The sequence below is a fragment of the Buteo buteo genome, chromosome 27, assembly GCF_964188355.1.
Source record: "Buteo buteo chromosome 27, bButBut1.hap1.1, whole genome shotgun sequence".
NCBI lineage: Eukaryota > Metazoa > Chordata > Aves > Accipitriformes > Accipitridae > Buteo > Buteo buteo.
This window is the reverse complement of record NC_134197.1, coordinates 12,904,277-12,926,375: the sequence shown is the minus strand read 5'-3', so window position 1 is coordinate 12,926,375 and position 22,099 is coordinate 12,904,277. Positions and strand designations below refer to the sequence as shown.

The following is a 22,099-nucleotide window of genomic DNA, read 5'->3' as shown; positions in this document are numbered from 1 at the left end:
GGCCATAAAGCCATTATACCTATAGGGAATATACACTAAATATGAAAAAAATTCAGGCCAGGAGAAACATTTTGACTACATACATCACAAATGCTAACTATAGCACACAGCATAATCACCACCACAATATCAATGACAGACACTAGTACAACATACTGATCCCAGAGTTTAAGTCTCATTAGATGAGTTTTTACAAAAAGCTTTGTTCCAAAGGAAAACTATATTTTTCCAGGGTGAATAGATGAAATCTACAATGTAAGACAAATTGTTCCACCTGGTGTTCTATGTTTCTAAAGAACATGCAGTGGACCACAAACTGAGGCAATAGGCATTTTGTTTGTAATTTTAACCAGCCAATCTTTTATGTGATATAAATAGAGATATAAGTGATATAAATAGAAGAAAATGTGCCATTTCAACATAGGATCATTTTTAGATCATAACCATATTCACACTATTTACTCTTTTATGTATTTTTTTATTATCTCCTTTTTCAGGGTACTGATTTTAGAAATAAATGGTTTCAGGAGGTTCCCGTTAGGTTTTGGGGGTTTTCGTCTGGAAGACATTTTGCTGTTTCACAAATCAGAAAAGTGTTTTCCATTCCGAAATGGGTTCCAGACCTCATTAAATTAATAGCTTTTCCGGGTTCCAAGATAGCAAATCTTTTCTATGCTCATTTTCCTCTCATTTTATTGAGCTAGCCTGCTTAGCTAGGAAAATAATTTGGCAGAAAGAAGGATGTTTCCGAGAGTGGCATTCATTGCTTGAGAAGTCAGTGCAAAAACAGCCTTTGAAAGATTGACTGATTTTTTTTAAACACAAAACCCAAAATTGTGGCACCCATTGTCTAATGGCTATTAGATGTGAAGGGAACAGGAACTGTAGTAGCTGCATTTGACTATAATCACATCCCACTGGAATCCCACCAGAAGTGTGGTAGAATTTAAGAGACAGCCATTGGCTGTCTTATTAAAGCATATCCTAGCAATTTTTTTTTTCCTTTGATTATTACAGATTATAATGCAAGCCTAGAGAAAGAAGAAAGGGTACTCTGTTATGCTTACCTATAGATAGCTGTTAAATGAGCACTCACTCCTTACTCACTTCTGCCTTCACTTGTGTTCTCCTTCCTCTTGTTCTTTTGATATATGATCACAAGCAAGAGAATTAACAGGACTTCTACCATATCACTTCATCCACATCTTAACCAGCAATGTTTTTGCTCAGTAAACCTATTGTCTTTTCATTTCCTTGGACAACACTGAGCAGCCTGAATTACTCCTCATCAGCATATGCAGTTTTCTTCTCCTCTAGCATTTTGTTATTCTGATGTAACTGCATTACTATGGAGTTTGTGATGAGTGAGGTATCTCTCCTCTGTATGTGCTAACTAGTAACTCAGCAGTAACAGCAGCATTAGTTCATAGAGTGCAATCTTATTTGATACTTTTCTACATGTGTACTATACAAACTCATTCTTTATGCAATTATGATTACTCAAGTTTCTCCAGATAGCTTATTATTGCTATTTAATGGTGTAACAGTATAGGGACATAAATATTGTTTTTTCCATTGTACACCAGTGGACACTATGACATAACTGCTGACAACTGGACTCCATGACAAAATGCCTGCTCATGTGTTGATATCTCACAGTGCACTTTGTGATTCCATATGTGTACCCTGTGCTACCTTAAGCCATAAGTTCTTTTATAAAAGAAGGGGCACTTAAAGCTTTAGAAAAGGTCAATGGAAAATGCGAAGCAACTGCTCATAGATTTAAATCCATGAGAAACTTAGATGGATGGCCAATTCAGCAATAAGACGCTGTAGTTGGCTAGATCATATACAATCTAAAACACACAAAAAACTACATCCAACATCTTTCATGCTTTATAAGCAGGGAAAAAAAGAAAACATTAATTTATGTGCTGTGACTTAACACACATTTAGCTGGTTAGTTTGCACTTTCCTAAGAGTCCCTAAAAATAAACTGAAAACGTCTTAAACTACTTATGGCAAATAGAATCGCAGGAAAACTCTATTGTTTCCAAATGTGCATTGAAAAAAATGAGTGAACATGAGGTTCCTCTGTAAGAGAAAGAGTCTTAATGGAAGAACTTACTGAACTCTGAAGTCACATGAAGGTAACACAGTGAGTCTTGCTAGCTTAACAAGATTTTATCTGTCAGTACAAAGGCAGCACCTCTTGTTAACTTCAGAATATATGTTTCAAAATTCAACTAATACACTTCGAACATGTCACTTATTTCAGTGAAAACTTACTGAAAAGGCAATACAGATAGAGATTAATACATATCTGTTTTCTGTGCCATTTCTGCTTTGTATAATATGAAGATAAAGGCAGAAAAAATGTTTGAAAAGTTCACTGTCTGACCCACTCCAAAATATCAGGCTTTCTGACCACAACCAGGCCAAAATTCACATTAAAGATGTGGAAATGTATTTATCAAACAGGAAGGAAAACTTGGGACTTAGGTATCTTAAGATATCTTTCACTGCTTTAAACATGTAAGTTGCAAATGAACATAATCAGTGTGTGATTACGGACAGATGTTGCATGGTTCCTTGTAAAACCTTGTCATCTTGTCAGTCTGCCTGTCTTTGAGTAAGCTCTTCTCAGGCCATGTGTGAATCAACTGCAGCTTGAGGAAAGGGAATACAGGTATATCTTTTGAGGAGGTGCTTATTCAGGAAGGATGTAAACTCTAGAGAAGACTTCTATGCCTTTTGGGTATAACTAAGATAATATAACTAAGATAATATGCAGCTGCTAACTCTTAGTGAATCTTACCTTGGCCAGTTGTGCTTGGAGTTTGTTCTTCGCATCAGCTACTTCAGCAATACGATTATTAAAGGCCAAATTTGTACTGATGAAATGATTCCACATCTCCTCAGATGTGCTCTCCAGTCCAACCTCTGCATCCTCTCGGAGCTTGACAGAGTTGGCCCTTGCATGTTGAGAGCACCTGATATTGTGTTCACTGAATTTAGCCCATGTTGCAGGAACTGAAACACTAGTAAGAAATTTAAAATAAGAGGAAAATAACAAAAAAAATAAAAGCTTAAGTGAACTACTTTCTTTGAGTGATAATTATACTGAATTACACTAAGTATTCATCCATTGAACTGTGCAAACTGTGCAATCATGTACATCAGGTGATTCTATGGGTTTCATACCCACTTCTTATTTTTTCTTTTTTCCTCTATAAACCAAAGATTTGGCAACAACGAGTGAGGATTTTTGGAGAGCTGTTACTTTGACAGTGTTTCTATGGCTTGCTTGAATATTGTAGCTGCTAACTAAAGGTCTTAGTGGCCCTGGCGTCAACTCCAAAGTAAGTAGGTTTATGTTTTGCTGTATAAAGAATGATCTTTTCTTGCACACTTGTTGTTTATCGATGCATAAAAATAGTTTTTCAGGATCAGGTATGTCTGTCCACAATGCAGCTTCTTCCTGTCTTTAACAGGCTAAGTGATGGTCTGAGTTCATACCTGCTGTATCTCAGCTGAAATTTGACTCATTTCTCTGTGTCAGGTTTCAGAGTGCTTATGGCTTTGATGGATTATTAGATTATTTAGCAAGATCTCCTGTACATTGCACACCATCAAATTAGATTCAGATACCATCTACTTTTGTGAACCCAAACATTTATCCTGGGGAGACCAAGTTTTGTGTCACCAGCCACCAGAGAACAGGAGATCCCAACCTAGTTTAGGGAAAATGAGCAAGAAACCAAAGGAGAAGGATTGTTACACAGCTCTTCAGACAGCTCTGGTCTGCTGTCAGAGCAGCTCTACCTCATGAGATACGTGTGACTTACATAATAAAGCATGTGGCTCTGACCTCCTAGTAGCCTTCATTATCAGAAGGAACGATAGCAGGAAAATGGATAAGGCACTGACTTAGGAGTAAGGAGAACTGGAATTTTCTCCCAGCCCCAACACTGTCCTGCTGTGTCATTTGGATAAGTATCTCCATCCTCTTACTTCTCCATGTATTAAAATGAACACCTCTGCTTTAACTTACAGGGCTATTACAGTTAAATTTAGTAATATCTATGAGACAAGCAGAAATGGCTCTCCTATGGCAAAGCCTATGAATATACAGAGGAAGACTGAATATAGGGCTCCTGTACTACAAAATGCCACCCACAAATGTTCCTGCTGCAACGTCCCATACATAAACAAACTTTGGGATGCTTGGTTTCATGTCCAAGCTTCAAAGATGTCCATCATTATCATTATTAGTTGAACATAAATCCCAGACTCAGATCTTTCCAAACCAGGAGATCTTTCCAAATTGCAGCCTGAGCCCCTGGCTTGAAAACTGCTGGTGCAGCATAAGCTACTCTCTTTAAATTCACCACTTCCTTTAATTCATTGCTTAGCCTACTAGATCACTTCTCTCATCACTCAGAAATATTTAGCATATTTTATGAAAAGGTACAGATATTTTACTTGCCAAAGTGAAAGGCTGAGACAAACTTCTGTCTGTGTTTAGACTTCTTTCTCCACACAAAACTTTCTTCTAAGAATTATGCCTGTATGTTAAACTCTGTAGGGATAGGTCACTGTTTTTTGAGTTTCACATTTACTCTAGATTTTAATTGAACACTGAGAGTAAATATTAAGGGATGCAAAAAGAAAAAGTTAATTTTGTCATTGCTTGGTTACTAAGTGGCCTTTTTCAGTTTTTCATAGGGTACTCCTCTCTCCAAACTGAAGTACTGATCTTCCTAAATGATTTGGAATTCCTTAGTGCTACACATTTATTTAGGCAGTTGCCCTGAAAAGTTTCAGGTAACCAACCTGATATCATAGTAAAGTGCATAAATCAGTGTACTAAACCTGAGCTGACATTGGTTACAGCTACTGATCCAGACAATCTCAGTGGACTTTCTGCAGGGTATTTAGTTTGGGGTTTGTTTTTTTTTTCCTCTATTGTCTGGTGGATTATATTCATTTTCTCATCAGAAAATTAAATTTCCAAGTAGGTTTCCATCCTGACTATCTGAAATACTTAGTACTTAATCTGTTCTTTAACATTGCTTTTTCAGACTGTGATTTATCTGGCTGGCTCTGCTGAGGCAGAAAACACCTGCTCTGCTCCTGAGTGCTGCAGGTATGTCTCAGTCTGCCAGATGGTTTCAGGAAAAAGTGAATTAAAAATGGCATTTCTTTGGATAATGGTTGGTGAGAAAGGAAAAGGGCTGTAAAACTTATACACATGAATCTTCTTTTTACTAGAGCTGACAAGAATAATTTCATACATTGCTAATCCTAAAAGTAGGTAGTGTTACTAGAGTCAGCAAAATGCCTGCCAAGTTTCCTTTGGATATACCCTCATTTCTGTAGTGAATGAAGTGATCTTTTAATGGAAAGCAGAACATAAGTAAACAAATAATACTGATTTTTTTTCTCCTTCCAATGAGACAGAGTTGTTATCATTTGAGATTGTGAAGTACACTCACCATTCAAATACTGCTACGTTAAAGAGTGATAAGGGAACTAACAAGTCATTAGCACAAAAACACTGCCCTCTATTGCAAGTTGCTTTTCTCCTGCTATTGCTTTTTGGATTGGAGGCAGGTCTTCATGAGGCCACCACTAATTAACAGTTTTAAAACTGTATAGAATTGTTAGTTCAGTAATTTTAGTTCGGTCTGTAATGGTAAAGCTGTACCAAATATATTTGATCATCCTGTTTAATACATACCTCTGTATAGCTCAATGGACTAATTTCCAAATAACCCAAGCTCTTTTTATAGAAAAAAATACAGTCCTTGGTGTACATGTTGGTGTACATGCATGCTGTTTACCACATTGCTCTTAACTGCACATCTTAGCTGAATTTTGATTTGATTGGATGTGGTTTTGAAACCTGAAGGCCACAGAACAGTGCAAATCAAAACCAGAGGGAGACATCTGTGCAAGGAGTTGTAAACGATCATCCTTGCTGAAGAACACAGCTTGCTGCACATCAGTGCTGTAGGTGCTGCAGACTGCCAGCTTCTGTCTGGCCTCCAACAATGCCAGCTGTTAGGAGGCAGGGAATAATTGAGGATGATGGAGGATTTCAGACCAAGGAAAACCAGTGCCATACAAAGAGAGAAACCAGTTCTTTCTATATCACTTCTCAAAGATAAGGCTAGGGCTTGTGCTGTTACTAGCCTCCTACTTACAGCAGGGAGCACAGAAAGAGAAGACTACAATAGCCACTCATACTCACGATCCATCTGCTTTTTCCACTCCATGGTAAAAGCTGATGCTGTCCGATGTGTTCCTGAGGTTAAAGCACTTCTCATCAATAAAATGGGCTGAGTTTTTGTCAGAAAGATCCTGCTCCAGGGCATGCTGTGCATCTCTCATGATGCTGTGAAAGGGAAAGACTTACCTTAATCTGAATGACCTTTAATGCTGTTCTGCTAAATAGTTAATTGCTTTCATTACGTTCCTACAATGCTTCATTTTATAGTTTGTTGGCATTTAGTGGCTTGAAAATGTTTGGTGGTATAATTTGGCTAGAGGGAGCTGCTGTACCGTTCATCTCTTCTAGCCTCTAGTGAGTATTCCCCAAAGAATTGTATTTAACTCACTGCATTTAATAATGTTTGTCATTTTGCTGACAGACAACCACAGGGATGGAAAACAACAGTTGTGTGGAATGAAGAAAAGCCTCAGAGTAAAAGGGAGGAAGTTTTCAGTGATAGCCTTCATGCCAGCACAGCTGTGAGAAAGAAAAGGGCAGACCTGAGTTGTGGTTTCCCGCCTCTCTGATTTGGGGGACAAATTCAGTTAGCATAATCCCAATTGTACATCACTAGAAAATCTGTTGAAATATTTTTGCTTATCTTGATCACAAGGAGGGAAATATGTTGCTCCATCTCTGCCTTCTTACCCACAAGGAATTTTTGGAGTAACTTAATATCCTTTGGCTCTTCCAAAAGGGGGGAAGGCCTGGTAGAACTTGGGCTAGAATGAGTAATATGGATAAAGAAAGACTCAAAGTCTTGCTTTCCAGTGGATCAGGAAGACAGCAGACATACTGACATTTTTTGCTGTTTCTGTGTTGTACTTGTCAATTGGCATTACTATCGGTCTGCCTGATGTGGTGACAGAACTGAATCAAAGGTAACCAGAAATGCCAACCTATAGAGCTAGACAGGGTTCATGCCACCAAGTAGGAACTTAGATTTATCTGGTCATATACCCAATAGATTACAGTAGTGGGATGAATGGCAGAAATGCCTCTAACCTGACTTGTGCAAGTCCTGACTGCCATTAATAAAAGCAATTGTTTATAAAATCTACTTATGTCATTTTCTCCTGTAATGTAATAATCAAGAACTGTACAATTTTATCTTCCTTCTGTGCACTTGCACTGTTTCTTTTGAGAATCATGTCATGTCGTATAAACATGACTTTTAAAATTTGTCAGTTCTGTGTAGTTAACAGAACACTGTATTCAGAATAGTTTTACCTAATTAAATGATAAGACTTAAATGTAATTTGCATTTACTAGGATACTTGTGTACTCTCAAAGAAATCAAATGCATTCCAAAGCCTTGCATAACAAAAACATATAAATATACATAAAAATAATTTAAGACCATTCCATAACTCATCTCATACCTTATGATGTGCTTAGATTCCTGTTTCTTTTGTCAATAATAAATTTCTTTTGCATTTAGTTTTGTAATTAAAAAAAAAAAATTCCCTTTGAACTTCACTCCAGTATGCCACACAGCAACATTGGTACAACTAAGCTATAATTTTGGTGTCTCTGATTTTAATGAAGGATTTCAGATTAAACTTGACTTTAAAAATTGAGTCACAGTCATCTTTAAATAGTAAGTATTGCCCTTCTGTAGTTTAACATACAAATTCTATCATTGGTGAGAATTAGCAGTGGAGGGTAATGGGCATCTAACAGGTTAAGTCTCTGCTTTTGCCTTTGCTATTTTCAATCTGTCGTTAGATACTAGCTAACACTGAATTCAGCTTTCCTATCTTTAAAGCAGCAATTAAATGTAAAGTCTTACCCCAGCTGTTGACTGATTTTCTGTGCAATTTTTGTCAATATTTCTTGACAGTCCTTGAATACATCAACTTCCTACAGTGGAAAATATACAGTGTCAGTGCTTTCATTAAACTTCATTTGTTTTAGTGAATTTGCACTTCTTATTTCATATTCTAGATGTTGCAACCATCTCACATATCTCAAAGGCAATGTAGATCAAGAAAGGATGTGTTTTGGTCCCTCTCTTCCTCAGTGCTACAAAGTTGTTGTTTTGACTTGGTTTTGTATGGCTTTTTATATTATATCAAACATGTTAGTAGATTTTATTGGATGGAGTCATTCTAATAAACATAAAGTCAAATTTTGCTTGGCTTGGAAGATACTTGAAACATGAACCTTAATCCATTAAGCTACCCTCTCTAACTAACTCTACATTTTCCTAGAACAATACAAATATTTTGATAATAGTAGAGTAGGTTGAAAATTTATCTGATTTCAGAAACAGGCTCCCTAAGGAAGTATATTATAAGAGTCTTCAAAACTGCAAGTATTAGTCAAAGAAATTCAAAGCCAGGTTCCACTCAGCTTAAAATAAATAAAAAATACTCAAACCAACCACATTGAAAACTATGCAAACATGGTAATTACGGTCCCTCAAACAATGTTATGATGTCCCAGCCTCTTTCCTTTTTAAAAACTCTGGTTTAGCCCAACATACCCTCTTACCTAAGTGTGTACAGTTTTGTGAGTTTTGAAATAGGGAATAGTGTGTTTTAAATTATGTGGAAGTCATTAAGACACCCCAAATTTGAAAATGCAGGCTCTGTCTTTGTACTTGTACAGTATGTGTAGGAGTGACAGCAACTTTAGAACTGGCTTTCCTGTTACTACAAAATGAGCCTTTGTTGTCCTTTATTGCCACTATCTAGCTTGCTCCACATTCAGAGCAGTGCTTGGGGAGGTCAGGCAAATAGCCTTTATTTTTCATTTTGAAAAAATAGTGTTTTCATCTGCTCATGTGGAACGTTTAGCGGTATTTCATCCTACCCTGAATTCTCATGCTAAATTAAGTGTTGAAATACTTAAGCTAATATATATATTAGCTGCTTGATTCTTCATTAAAACTCTGAAACTCCAGGTTGCAGGCTGTAGGCTCTGAACAAGCATCTCAGTTATCCAAGTGGTCTGCACATTCTTCTGTATCCAGAAAAGTGCTTGAAGCAATGCCATTGCCCAAAATGTTCTTTCCTAGTATTTTTATTCTCATACACATCCAATATAACATCTTTCAAATATGTTAGCAAAATGTTATTTGATTTTTTTATTTAAAAGATTTAGCAATCACTACTATCCATCTCATTTTCTTTGTTCAGTAACACTATCTATATAGCAAGGCAGTAAACCAGCATTTTATATTTTAAGCCCTAAGAACTTCTGAGATTTTATAGACCATGGCCCAGAACACAATCTTGATAAATGTTTCTACCTTGTTTTATAGGATCATGGAAGATAGAGCTGGACAAGACCTCACAAGGATGCTAGGCTAGTCCTTTTGCTCCAGGAAGGATGAGTAGAATGTTAACCATCCCCAATATATATAGTTTTACCAAATTTCTTCCTCTTTCCCCCCACCCTCAGTCTTCCAAACAAATGAAAGGAAGAAATTATTGCAGTGTTTTTACCCTGATAAATATTTAGTTGGATTTTAGTTATTTCCACCATTTGAAAAATAAACTAGTAAGCCTGATCTTACCTTCATGAGGTTCTTTTCCACATCGTCATGAACTAAGTCTATACCCTTCCGCTTCTCACGGTGGTACAAGCATTCTAGGGCTATCTGCAAGCAAACCAAGGAACATTTGCAATAGGCTCACTACTGCACTGTGGAGTGAAACCTTGAACCTTGCTGAAGGGGCCACTGAGCTGACGTGTCAGGTAATGACCATCTATTGAGGGTGGAACAGAACAGGAGGTGGTTTCATTGCGTCCAACTGATCCATCTTAGTGGCTTATTCCTACTTACTTGTTAATGCATACTTTTAAGGATTAGCTGCTTATTGATGTGCAGCAAAGCCTACATCTCAACATGACCAAGCTTTGTTGTAACTTATGTGGATTAAAACACCTGTGTTGTTCTACACTCATCCATAGCAAAATCCTTTAATCCTGTCTCCCCTCATCCTCCCTTACCCAATGCCAAAGTTTGGAAGTTTCATTTCTATACAACAGAACGACTGCATAACTACAGTCATTGAATATAGAATTCAGTTAATCTGCCCCAGCAGGTTAACTTTACTCTTAATGTCTCATCCACTTGTTTATTACCATACTAATAAATGAAATGGCATTAACTGGTACAAAGCCTTTCAGCAGAAAATGTTCCCTGAATAGAAAGCATCCTCAGCCTGCCACTCTGAATCAGGACAGATACAGACAACTAAAAAAGTCATTATTGAATACTGAATTTTGGGTTTCTATTTGTACTTACCTAGAAACACGATAAACATAGCTTCTATCAGCAGTATTCCAGATGTTTATGACAGAACTTTGACTCTAGTCTTTGCATGTTTTGAGTTTTTGCTAGGGTCATTCATTGACTCTTATATTACTGTGGCTTTTTCTGTTGCAATTAATTTGCCTTTAAGATTCTGGAGAGCTTCAAAATGTAACGCAAATTATATGCTATCTAAGTCAAAATATTATTTGCACCAAGCAATAGCAGAAAATTCAGAGCTAGATAAGAATATTGGGATATTGCAGCTTACAGGGCCATCTACTGCTCTCCTGTAATGTACCTGAGCGGACCAGGCAGTGCCTGAGGGTGACTCGGCTTCCTGGAGCCTCAAGCAGAAAGGAAGGAAAAGAGGGCATAGAAATGTCTTGATAGGTTCCTTTGTTGACTTTTATATATAACGTCCATGGTGGCCAGGTTTCCTTCTTACTGAGGGTAATGTTTCACCAAGATCTGTCTTGATGATAATAGTAAAAGTCATACTAGTATTCAACAGAGATAAAGCCGTTTTCTTTACATGTTCTGCAGTGCAGTCATGAAATAACTAGCTATGTCAAGCTTACCTTCAGTGGTCCTTGCATTTCATCTACAGCACATTCAAGCCGGTTCTTTGCTGTTTCCAAAGCTTGAGTCTCTTTCAGCAGACACTCTAGCTCATAGGTGAGCTCAGATCTCCAGAAATCAATGCTGGAGATCCTCTCTCCCAGGTTTCTTCTACTGTCTTCTTGCATCTGATAAGTCAGTTGATCCTTATCTTGTATCAGTCTCATTGAATCAGCGTTCAGCCTACCAGCACAGCACCTGGAGGCTTCAGAGCCTTTTAACTGAACCATGTTCTCCTGGTGCCAGTCGCGAGTGCTGTAGCGGGCGTGCAGGGCAGAGCGTAATGCAGGCAGAACAGTGGGCGGCCGTCCAGTGGGATTAAATTGCTTGTTAGAGCCAGGAGGGACTGAAACCACTCTGTGAAGCAGGCTGGGCCTCCAGGAGCTGAGGTGGCAGTAGCCTGGTAGGTAGTAGGACTGATAGGTGTCCTTGGTGGTGCTCGTGGGAGCGAGATCCGGGAACAGGCAGCTGTTCTTTGTGCCACAGTAACTGGCTAGCTGCGTGGTCCCCAGAAACTCCATCCTGCACTGGGCTCAGGCAGCCACCCCCGGGCCGTCCAGCAGCCACTCTGAGCATCCCCGGGGGCTCTGCCACCCTTCGTGGGGCTACACAGCGCCTTGTGACACAGCAGAGGTGTCACAGAGTTCCGAGGGCTGATCGCCTCGCCGCAGGCTGAAACCCACCTGGGTCCCGATGGTCCGGGGGGCCTCCTTTTGTACTTTCTGTCCTAGGCACGTCCTTTTCCCACAGAGAGGCGGTGCTTTCCCCTGCAGAGCAGCACCGTCCATGTCGGGACCCAGAGGTCTAGACAAGGTGCAAGACTATTTGGTTACAGTGCAGAGGGATTTGCCAAAGGCTCACTCTGGACGGGTCTATAGGTTTACCTTCAGTGCGCTTACCTTGAGCGAAACGACATGTTTTACTTCAGAGTGGTTCACATACATCAGTTAGTGACTGCAGAGAAACGCAGCAGTGGAGACAAGCCTCCTGAACCGAAACACAGACTCTGGAAGTCATCTCTTAGGATTGTCTAGTGATCTCTGCAGAGGGTTTGGTCCAAATGGACAAAAATAATGTATAACTATCTTGGGCCTTGCTCGTCCCCTCAACTGTATTCATCTTCCATAAAAAGTGTAAAAGATGAGAGAGACCTTCCGATTATGTTGATTTTTCTCCAGTTTAAAACATTGAGTAACTTCTCAGATAACTAACTTTTCTAATCTTTCCTTTCAGCCTTCTGGCCTGTCTGGCAAAAAAACTGCTGCTGAAATTCAGTGCTCTAAAATTGCATTGCAACCCATTTGCTGTGCCAAGAGCTTTGAACATAAATAATTATTTGTAATTAAGCACTGTATTTCACTATCCTGAGTCCTTAAATCAGCACACATTTCTTCTAGGTTGAATGCAAGACAATTGCAATCGTTTCTTCTTCTCCAGATATATAACTATGAAACAGCTTGTTAACCTTTTTTTCAACCTGGGGAAATAAAATATATGTATGTATATATATGCATTACATTACAGCATACCTTGTCTCAGAAAGCTAGCGTGACATTACACCCCAGCTAAAAAAAGTAGAGGTAATTTTAAATAAATGGTCATTGTAAGTTAAATTTATCTTCTCATGATGTTTAAAATATATACAAATGTAAGTGCTAACTGTAGGGCCGTGAGGTATGGGCATTGGAGCTATGCTCGGTGGACAGGCACCAGCTTGGGATGTATAAACAGGGTAAGATCAATACTGTAAATGCTCACACACACAAAAAACTTTCCTCTTGCAATGACTGATGGAACTAATTCTCAGCAGCTGTTCAGGAGGGTAAAGTTAATCCCGAGCATGAGAAATTGTAAGAGTGCTGGCAGAGTTCACCCCTGAGTTCAGCCTGACTCAAACACTATAAACACTATAAAGCCCATTTTTTGCCCAGATACCTCTGCATGAAGAGCCCTTGCTGGCTCGGGGGAAGAGGGGTGCTGAGGAAGAGATTTACTTTTCCTTTTTGGTGCTTTTCATGAGGAATGTTCTATATAACCTCGGGAACAGGAAATGATCTGTTGGCCCCAAAAGAAAAATATTTGAACACGTACCTCAGTTTAAAACGTGGAAAGCCCTGCTGACATCAGTGAATCTAATCCATATGTTCGAAAGGAAGCACAGACCTAAAGCGCTGTACTTATGTACTGACCTGTGGTCTAAAGCAGAGCCACATTTTTAATACAAAAGGTACAGTATAAATTTCTCAGATATGTCTTACTGGCCAGTTCCTCCCACTCCAGACATTTGAATTTGCTTAAACATTTGGATCTACTTCCACATAACATTTTTTTCATTAGTTTCCCATAGAAGATAATTACAGAGCAATAAGTACAGAAGTTGTACAAGTATCAAGTAGCAATGAGCATTTACCTAAGGTAAATCTACTTGAAATGGAAATAGCGTATTTGTTAATGACTGAAAAACAGAGGCCAAACTCCTCAAACACCTTAATTAAATGTATTTTAACTTTTTTTTTTTCTAAGTATTGTTTTGGAGGCAGACAGTTATTCAGAAGTTTTTGTGGTTCCCCCCGCCCCCGTGTGTTCTTTCTAAAAACCTTGCAGTTGTTGAAGTGGAAAGTGTTCATAAAAAGATAACTTTGCAGTATTTTTCTCGTAAAAACACAGATTTAACACCAGGATATGCTGTTACCTTTTCAAATATTACCAGATACTCTTTTCTATATATTGTGTTTCCAAGGTGAGACTGCCTTCAATAGTAACTTAAACACTTGTATGTTAAAACAATCAAGTTTTCGGACTAATCAGTTAGAAATGGGAATACCTGAGACTCCTGACTGTGCTCAATCAGAAAAATACCCTTTTTACAGCACTCTCAGCCAAGCAATAGAAGGAAGTTTTGCGAGCAGGAAACATGCTGGTTCACTCACAGTTCCTCCAAAACCACTGCCCCGACCTGCCTTTCTCTCAAGCTTGAGTCTCCATCAGTGTTTTTTAAACTGGAATTCACGGGCCCTGCCTCTGGAGTAATTCAGTCTGTCTCACGGGAAGTAACCAAGACAAGAGGGACTGTTGTTTTGAGGCTCGTACCTGTTATGTGCATCTCCAGGAGAAAAACTGAAAACTTCTTTAAAGTATGTGAACATATTGTGTGCATTTTTCCAAAACAAAGTGGTTACACTATTTAATGGCTGATTCTGAACACCAAAGCTTTACTCATATAACAGCCATTGAGATGGCTGTTGCTGCATCTACAATGGTTGGGACTCTGCACCATTTTAATCGTTAACAGTACTGTGAGAACTTTATACATAGGTAATGAGAAAATGAAGGTGAAAAGATTGTCAAAGATCTTGGAAAACCGTTTTCCTCCTCCTAAGACTAAATATGGTTCTGTAATTTAGTGCTCATTTCTATGTAGATCAGAAGCATTTTGAGGCAGGAATTGTCTTTTGCTGAATGTGGGTAACGTATCCCCTGTTGGGGATTCTCAGTCGGTCTCTTCAGGTGATGCAGTTTTACAATTGCAGTCTGCACACACAGCTTTTAGTCAGGTGTACTGCAGTTTGTGCTGGGCTGATGAGCAGTACGAGGAATAATCACTGATGTTTGCAATCTGTAATTCAGTTCCTAGGCTGTGATGTTACCAGTGAAAGGGAGGACAAGGCTGTGCTCAGGCAGCCATGGGAGGGACAGAAAGGGAGCAGTGACTGGGGTAAGGTGGCCAGTAATAAGGTCCAGATTACATGACAAGCTGGTGCACACCTCTTTTGTTTGGAAAATTAATTTGTTACTAATGTATTTCATTAATTTTAATGTACCACATACAGTGGCTGTGTGGTTGCTCAGAAGTTGATTGGCCAAGTTAAGGTAGAATAATCTTCCAAATGAATGTACCTGTTAAGTTAATAGAAATTGCCTACCAGTGAGGCACAGAAATTGGAATATATTCCAAATTGCTATGAAATATAGCAACGGGGTGATTTTACTGAAATGATACATAAACCCCTAGGCATAAAACTTCCGCAACACAGAAGCGAAGCATATTCACCCGCAGTACTTTCCTTGCCGGCTGCGCAACACGGTGCTCCCAACTGAGCCGACCCGGCTCCGGGAGTACGTCTCCTCCGAGCGGCCGGCCGCCCGGCGTCGCTGCTGGGCTGGCTGCGCGGCCGCCTCCGATAACGCCCAGGTTTCCGCACCGCCGCCGAGCGCCTCCGTCCGAAGCGGTTCCAGCGGAGAAACGTCAACGCCGTCGATGAGGCCTCTCCTTGAGCTCGTCCGCCGGCGGTCTCCGCTGGTCTCTCGCCCTCTGCCGAGGCCGGTGCCGCCCGCTCGCAGGAGCGCTGCCCGGCGGAGGGCGAGCCCCGGGCGGCGGCGGAGCGGAGCCGCCTTCCCGCCGGGGAAGGACACACCCACCCGCTGCCGCCACACCCGCGCGCGCGCGGCGGCGCCGCCTCGTCTTCTTCCCGCGCCGCCGCCCACGAGCGCCCCCTGGCGGCAGCCGGCGGCGCCTGCGCCTGCGCGCGCGGCACGCGGCTCCCTTCCCTAAGCCCCGCCTCTCTCTCGCCCGGCGGAGGGTGACGCGGCGGCGGGCGCCATGGCCGAGGCGGCGGGCGCCACGGCCGAGGCGGCGGGCGGGCCGCGGCCGGACGGTGAGGGGCGCGGCGCGGCCGTGCGGGGCGGGCGGGCTGGCCGCCGCCGCCGGCACTCGCGCTGAAGCTCTTCTCGTCCGTTGCAGACTGCCCAGGGACCAGCAGCGCCCAGGCGGGCAGGGCCGCCGCCTGCCAGGGATGCCCCAACCAGAAGCTCTGCGCGGCCGGCGCCGCGGCCCCGGACCCGGGTGAGGCAGGCCCTCAGGCGGCGGGCGCTGAGGGGCCGCGGGGCGGGGCGTGCGGAGGGGGGCGGGGCGTGTGGAGGGGCGGGGCCAGGCCCGGGGTGACGGCGGCCGTGTCGCCCGCAGCGGAGGCGGCGGAGCTGCGGGAGCGGCTGCGCGCCGTGAAGCACACGATCCTGGTGCTCTCCGGGAAGGGCGGCGTGGGGAAGAGCACCTTCAGCGCCCTGCTGGCTCACGGGCTGGCGGCGGACGAGGCCAAGCAGGTGGGCTGCGCGGGGCGGGCCGGGCCGGCCGGGCGCTGCGGTTTGAAGCCCGGAGGCGGAGGGTCTCGGAGCCGCGGGCGGGAGGAGCTGGCAGGGGCCAGCACCTGCGGGCGGTGTCCCCGGGCTCCTGCCCGGCGGCGCACCGGGAATAACCAAGCGGGGGCACGACCGCACTGATCGCGTTCCCCTTCTCGTTAAGGGTTTGAACTTGGTTCGTGTACTAAGGGCGCTCGTGTGTTTTCGTTGCGTGATTTAGACTTTGGAGACAGTCCTGCGCAAGCTTGTTTCCAGTGGGGTGGGTTGGTTGGTTGGTTTGTCTTCCAGGTTGCTCTGCTGGACATAGATATCTGTGGGCCATCAATCCCTAAAATGATGGGTCTAGAAGGAGAACAGGTGAGTGAATGCTCAAACATGTTGTTTAAGGGACTTCTCAATTTTTCATTAACTTTTTAGGGTTTTGTAGATTTAAAGCTTGTAAAAGGACTGCTTATTGGGAAATGTGTGTGACAGTGGGTAGGGAAATAAAGAAGGTGAGATGGAGAAGTTCAGCATAATTTAGTTTGTAAAAAGAGTTGTCTGATTTCAGGATGAGCAGTTCTGCAAACTTAACTTTTACTGCATATCAGCCACATATTCATGACTACTTAAAACTTAAGTAATGTTAGCATGATGCTCTTTATCAGCACTAGAATATTTTATATGAATATATAAAGTCACGGGTACATTTCTTGCAAAAAGGTTGAACAGTTATTACTCACTCACTAATGGAGATCTGGCCCTTCTGCAGTTTTTAACTCAGCTGCTCCAGTAAAGCAGTATTGTACCTATAGGCAGGAGATCTATTTACCCAGTTTTGACTTACATTACATAACACATGAATGTCTGTACTTATTTCTAATGTAATTTTATGTGTCACTTCAATTTTCAGGTTCATCAGAGTGGATCGGGATGGTCTCCAGTGGTAAGTTGGTGCAGCTGTTTCAGAAGGTTTGTTGGGTTTGTTTGGGTTGGGCACTGTCTTCTATGGTGAAAAACGAGTGAGGGAGGAGCAGAGGGTGCTTCAATTAATTCTTTTTGTAATGACGTAAATATCTAGATTCCGTAGAATCTGGATACAGGCTATATAGATCAGAGTATTAAATTTATTTTGTTAATCACAATAATACAATATTTCTAAAATAACATTATTATTTTAAGTGTCTCTTGTTTACTGATTTTCCTAGTAGACTATAGGTAATAAGCATAAGTTACTTCATTTCATTGTTTTTGGTTATCACGCAGCTGTATAGTCTGTCACCTTTTCAATGACAGACAAAAAGTATCTTACACCCCAAAAAAACCCTCGTTAATTTTTAGAAAATGCAGGGAAAGTTTTTGCTTGTGTATGCTGTTAAAAAGACAGCTTGATGCTGAGAGGGAAAGTTGCTTTTAACCTTCTCTCCAGTGATTTCATAAACCACTGTAAATCTTACTACAACTGGATTTTTTTCAGTCTGTGAATGTAGTTGGTGAGCGTTGCACAAAACCTGTAGGTTTTAATGGCCTTTGATAAAAGAGATGCATAAGGTTGTCTGCCTTTATTTTCTTAATGTCTCTGCCCCTTGCCTCCTAACTGCTTATTCTGTAAAATCTGGGTTTAGGGTTGGTTTCTCTACTCTTTCTTTACTGTTCTGTATGCTCTAATGAGTTTCTGCATTTCTCTTTCAGTACGTTGAAGAAAACTTAGGTGTAATGTCAGTGGGGTTCTTGCTTAGTAGCCCTGATGATGCTGTCATCTGGAGGGGACCAAAAAAAAATGGTACGTATCAAGCGTTTTCAACAATAATTTATGTACTTGAAAGATCTAATATCATGAGCTTGTTTAATTGTCGTGGTTTAACCCCAGCCAGCAACTAAGCACCACGCAGTCGCTCAGTCACTCCCCACCCACCCAGTGGGATGGGGGAGAAAATCGGGAAAAGAAGTAAAACTCGTGGGTTGAGATAAGAATGGTTTAATAGAACAGAAAAGAAGAAACTAATAATGATAATGATAACACTAATAAAATGACAACAGTAATGATAAAAGGATTGGAATGTACAAATGATGCGCAGTGCAATTGCTCACCACCCGCTGATCGACACCCAGCTAGTCCCCGAGCGGCGATCCCCTGCCCCCATTCCCCAGTTTATACACTAGATGGGACGTCCCATGGTATGGAATACCCTGTTGGCCAGTTTGTGTCAGCTGTCCTGGCTGTGTCCTGTGCCAACTTCTTGTGCCCCTCCAGCTTTCTTGCTGGCTGGGCATGAGAAGCTGAAAAATCCTTGACTTTAGTCTAAACACGACTTAGCAACAACTGAAAGCATCAGTGTTATCAACATCTTTCGCATACTGAACTCAAAACATAGCACCGTACCAGCTACTAGGAAGACAATTAACTCTATCCCAGCTGAAACCAGGACATTAATGAATAACATAAGTATAGTATAGTAAGCTATGTGAAAAAATGAGTGAATGGTTACCTGTTTTCTCTAGTTGAACATACTCATTTGATGAAGTTAGAAGCTCAACTCTGTATTTTTTTATTACTATTTTTTTTAAAGCCTTGGCAAAACAAGCATTTCTGTACTTAAGTTGACAAGTCAGAAGAGTCTGCATGCCTAGACTATAAAAGTTGAAGTAGACCCTAAACTTTGAAACACAGGGAGATATTTTTTCTCCCTTCCACTTTCTTATCCTTTCTTTTAGGGTTGATCAAACAATTTCTTCGTGATGTGGACTGGGGTGAAATTGACTACCTGATTGTAGATACGCCTCCAGGAACATCAGATGAACACTTATCTATTGTGCAGTATCTCAGTGCAGCACACATAGATGGTGCTGTTATAATCACTACCCCTCAGGTATGAGAACTTAATTCCCATTGATAGAAGCATCGTGGCAGTTAAAGCCAATCCTTGGTTTAGAGTCTCTATTTACCTTGAGAGAAATGATGGTACAGAATCTAAGGGAGTTGACTTTATTGTTTTGTGCCTACAGCTGGCTGGTTTATGACTTAAATGGGTGTCTCAGTGGAGTACACTCAGGGGATCTGAGTAGGTCACTAAAACCACTGAGCAGTTCACAACCAAAAGCTTTTGTGATTTGTGTGGTGAAGGGAAACGCAGTATTTCAGTTCCTTCTTCAAGATTAGAGTTTGCATCATGGTAAATCTGTAATTTACCTGCCAACGGCTTAATGTCTAGAAGTCAGTAAGAAGTTTAGGTTTTAAGTGATAAGATGCACAGTTTGACACCATGTGAAGTAGCCTGTTGCCTGCAGTAGGCAACTTTGTGATGTGCATTTTCAAAACAAAAATCAGTCCCTGGAGAGATGAAACTCAAAACACATCAAATTCAAACTTCGGCTTTAATGCCTGCTTTGGAAAGGAACAGGAGATCAAACTAGTAAAAGACACGTGGGATTTCCACAACAGCTGAAAGAATAAAGTGTGAAGGAAGTGAAGTGGTGAGGGCGATATCAGATAGGTCGTGAGGGAAGGAGAAGGGAACAGGAGAACTGAATGAGGTCAGGCATATACGCGAAAAGTCTGAGGGGATGATAAGCTATTTCAAATTTAATTTGAAAAGAGACAATAAGCATAAGCCTGGTGGTTCTTGTCCTTGCCTGCCCTATTGAGAATACCAAGGGTCTTTCTGTAAACTGAAATGTAAAAAAGTTACATTTAAAGAACTAAAGATGTGAGATTAACAGAGGAGATAAAACATAAATACAGCTGAATCAAGTCAGATTTCAAAACAACCACGCTCAGTAGGCTAGAACTGTTGTACCTGTCCTATTGCTAGAGCACGTAACACAGGTTTATGTTCCTCAAAATATGAAGAAAGCAGTAATAATTCATTATGAACTTTCTTTAAAATAGCTCTAAGGATGTCACTTAATGGGTTTCGGCATCCAAACATTCCACTCAAAATAGCAGTGTTTCCTAATACTTGTAGGAAGTATCACTTCAGGATGTTCGGAAGGAGATCAACTTCTGCCATAAAGTGAAACTGCCAATCATAGGTGTTGTGGAAAATATGAGTGGCTTTATTTGTCCAAAGTGTAAGGTAAGGCTATCTGTATATTAAAGCATTTTTTTATCTTGATGCTGTTTATATATAAAACATTGCTCCAAAAATGCCTCGTTCTCAGAATTGCAATGTTTTAACTCTGGTTTTCATGTTGTCCCAGAATGAATCACAGATCTTTCCCCCAACTACTGGAGGTGCAGAGAAGATGTGCCAGAACTTAAATGTTTCCCTCCTGGGTAAAGTGCCTCTAGATCCTCAAATAGGTAAAGTTACTGTATTGCACTACATTTAAAACAAGTTTTTCCTCCTATACTGACATTGTTACTGGAAAACCCTGGCTTGGACACTGATAAATTAGAATATTAAACATTTTATCTCTTAGATAAATATCCACTTTTAGATACAACATTTTTTTGAATCAAAAGTTACTCAACTGTGACATAGCATGGTGTGAAAAAAGGAAAGCGCTAGGACAATTTCCTTAGCCTGAAACTTTGTCTTGATCAAGATTAGATTATGCATCTTTTCAGCTGTATAATCATATTCTAAGTACAACATGTCTTTCTCTTTGGTGAAATCACGTGGAAGTGCAGACTGAGTAAAATCATAACTACTACGAAGAATAGTATCTTGTAGACATTAAGCATTAGAACTAGCACTTTAGCTTCACTGTTACTGGCACCACCCAAATTCTGTTGTGGATAGTGAGAAGGCCTGGTTCCTTGCCCACTGGCTATTACCAATTAATACTTGATTTAATGACATCAAGGAACAGGTCAGTACTTCCAAATAATGACTGCAGGTTTCTGCCAGTAGTATTCCTTTGTAAAACTGTAAGCTGTAGTTCTAGTTACATTACTGACATGAGGGCTTCTTAAAAGGAATAGATGCAAGTGGCTCTTTGGAAGGTTATAACTGGTAGCGGGATAAAGGGTAAAATAAAGAAAAGTTCATCATTTCCTGTTGCTTTGCTTTCATGTTTTTCCCTGTCCTTCAAGGAAGAAGTTGTGACAAAGGCCAGTCTTTCTTGTCTGAAGCACCTGAGTCTCCAGCTACATCATCTTACAGGAATATCATTCAACGTAAGTCTGAAAATCACTGTGCAAATGAATCCTCTCAGTTCTGAGCACTTCAGCAATGCATAAAGGTGCTAAACAGAATTACGTTATTCTGCCACAAATAGTAAAAACAGATGGGCATAGCAATTACGAAAGTAACAGATGCAAACACTACATTTGCTTCTGGGCATCAGTTAGGACAGGCTTTTAAAGTGATAATGAAACGGTATTTAATAACTGGTTTCAAAGTTTGGCTTCAGTCGTTAATTTTCAGAAAAGATGAGTGTGTGCTTGCTCTCACAGAAAAGTTCTAAGATTCTCAAGCAGGCCTGTGGAGGAGGGGTGCTCACCATAGTTGAGTATGCTACAGCTGGCTAATTATTGCCTCCACTTTTAATTGTAATTGCACAAAAACCCCATACAAAAACTACCTAAAGAGATGGTGATGTGCAGTTTAAAAATACAAAGAGCCAGGAAATTCCTAAAGCCCTTTTCACTGTGATAAAGGCCCAACTTGTGATAATTTGTACCAATAGGGGACAGAGTGATGCAGCAATAACTAACTCCTGATGTGCAACTGAAATATTTATATTACTTTTTCCCTGTCTTTGCAGGAATTCAGGAATACTGTGATCAACACCCTTTTCAAGAAGAGAAAATTATCTAATCTATGAATGGAATAAAAATGTAGTTCACATTTAATTATAGAAAAGTAACTTATGCC

The 22,099-nt window shown here is 40.9% G+C and overlaps 2 protein-coding genes and 1 long non-coding RNA gene across 9 annotated transcripts in view; 2 read left to right on the top strand and 1 right to left on the bottom strand.

Annotated features, from left to right (window-relative positions):
* Positions 1-11,157, top strand: part of LOC142045437 (uncharacterized) — a 92,970-nt gene extending 81,813 nt beyond the window's left edge. For all 6 annotated transcript variants that reach the window (XR_012654593.1, XR_012654592.1, XR_012654591.1 and 3 more), the window contains 3 exons: positions 3,244-3,362; positions 5,085-5,149; positions 9,546-11,157. This is a non-coding gene — a long non-coding RNA (uncharacterized LOC142045437). The remainder of the gene's footprint in view (positions 1-3,243; positions 3,363-5,084; positions 5,150-9,545) is intronic.
* The window catches only part of TEKT5 (tektin 5), a 31,344-nt gene extending 15,767 nt beyond the window's left edge, over positions 1-15,577 (bottom strand). Inside the window, exons 1-7 of the mRNA XM_075058951.1 lie at positions 14,253-15,577; positions 13,254-13,358; positions 11,123-12,639; positions 9,801-9,884; positions 8,070-8,140; positions 6,257-6,400; positions 2,819-3,041 (exon numbers count right to left, since the gene is read on the bottom strand). Of these exons, the coding sequence (XP_074915052.1) occupies positions 2,819-3,041; positions 6,257-6,400; positions 8,070-8,140; positions 9,801-9,884; positions 11,123-11,683 (1,083 nt within the window). The 5' untranslated portion in view covers positions 11,684-12,639; positions 13,254-13,358; positions 14,253-15,577. The remainder of the gene's footprint in view (positions 1-2,818; positions 3,042-6,256; positions 6,401-8,069; positions 8,141-9,800; positions 9,885-11,122; positions 12,640-13,253; positions 13,359-14,252) is intronic.
* A 132-nt stretch (positions 15,578-15,709) lies between these two features.
* Positions 15,710-22,077, top strand: NUBP1 (NUBP iron-sulfur cluster assembly factor 1, cytosolic). 2 transcript variants are annotated; one of them, XM_075058952.1, is made up of 11 exons: positions 15,710-15,817; positions 15,904-16,005; positions 16,126-16,262; positions 16,587-16,655; positions 17,191-17,223; positions 17,970-18,060; positions 18,993-19,147; positions 20,243-20,353; positions 20,478-20,580; positions 21,316-21,399; positions 21,990-22,077. In XM_075058952.1, exons 1-11 carry the CDS (start codon positions 15,763-15,765, stop codon positions 22,040-22,042), a joined length of 993 nt encoding a protein of 330 aa, XP_074915053.1. In that variant the 5' UTR covers positions 15,710-15,762; the 3' UTR covers positions 22,043-22,077. The 2 variants fall into 2 exon arrangements, with proteins under 2 accessions (XP_074915053.1, XP_074915054.1); XM_075058953.1 differs by lacking the exon at positions 16,587-16,655.
* Positions 22,078-22,099: the final 22 nt, after the last annotated feature.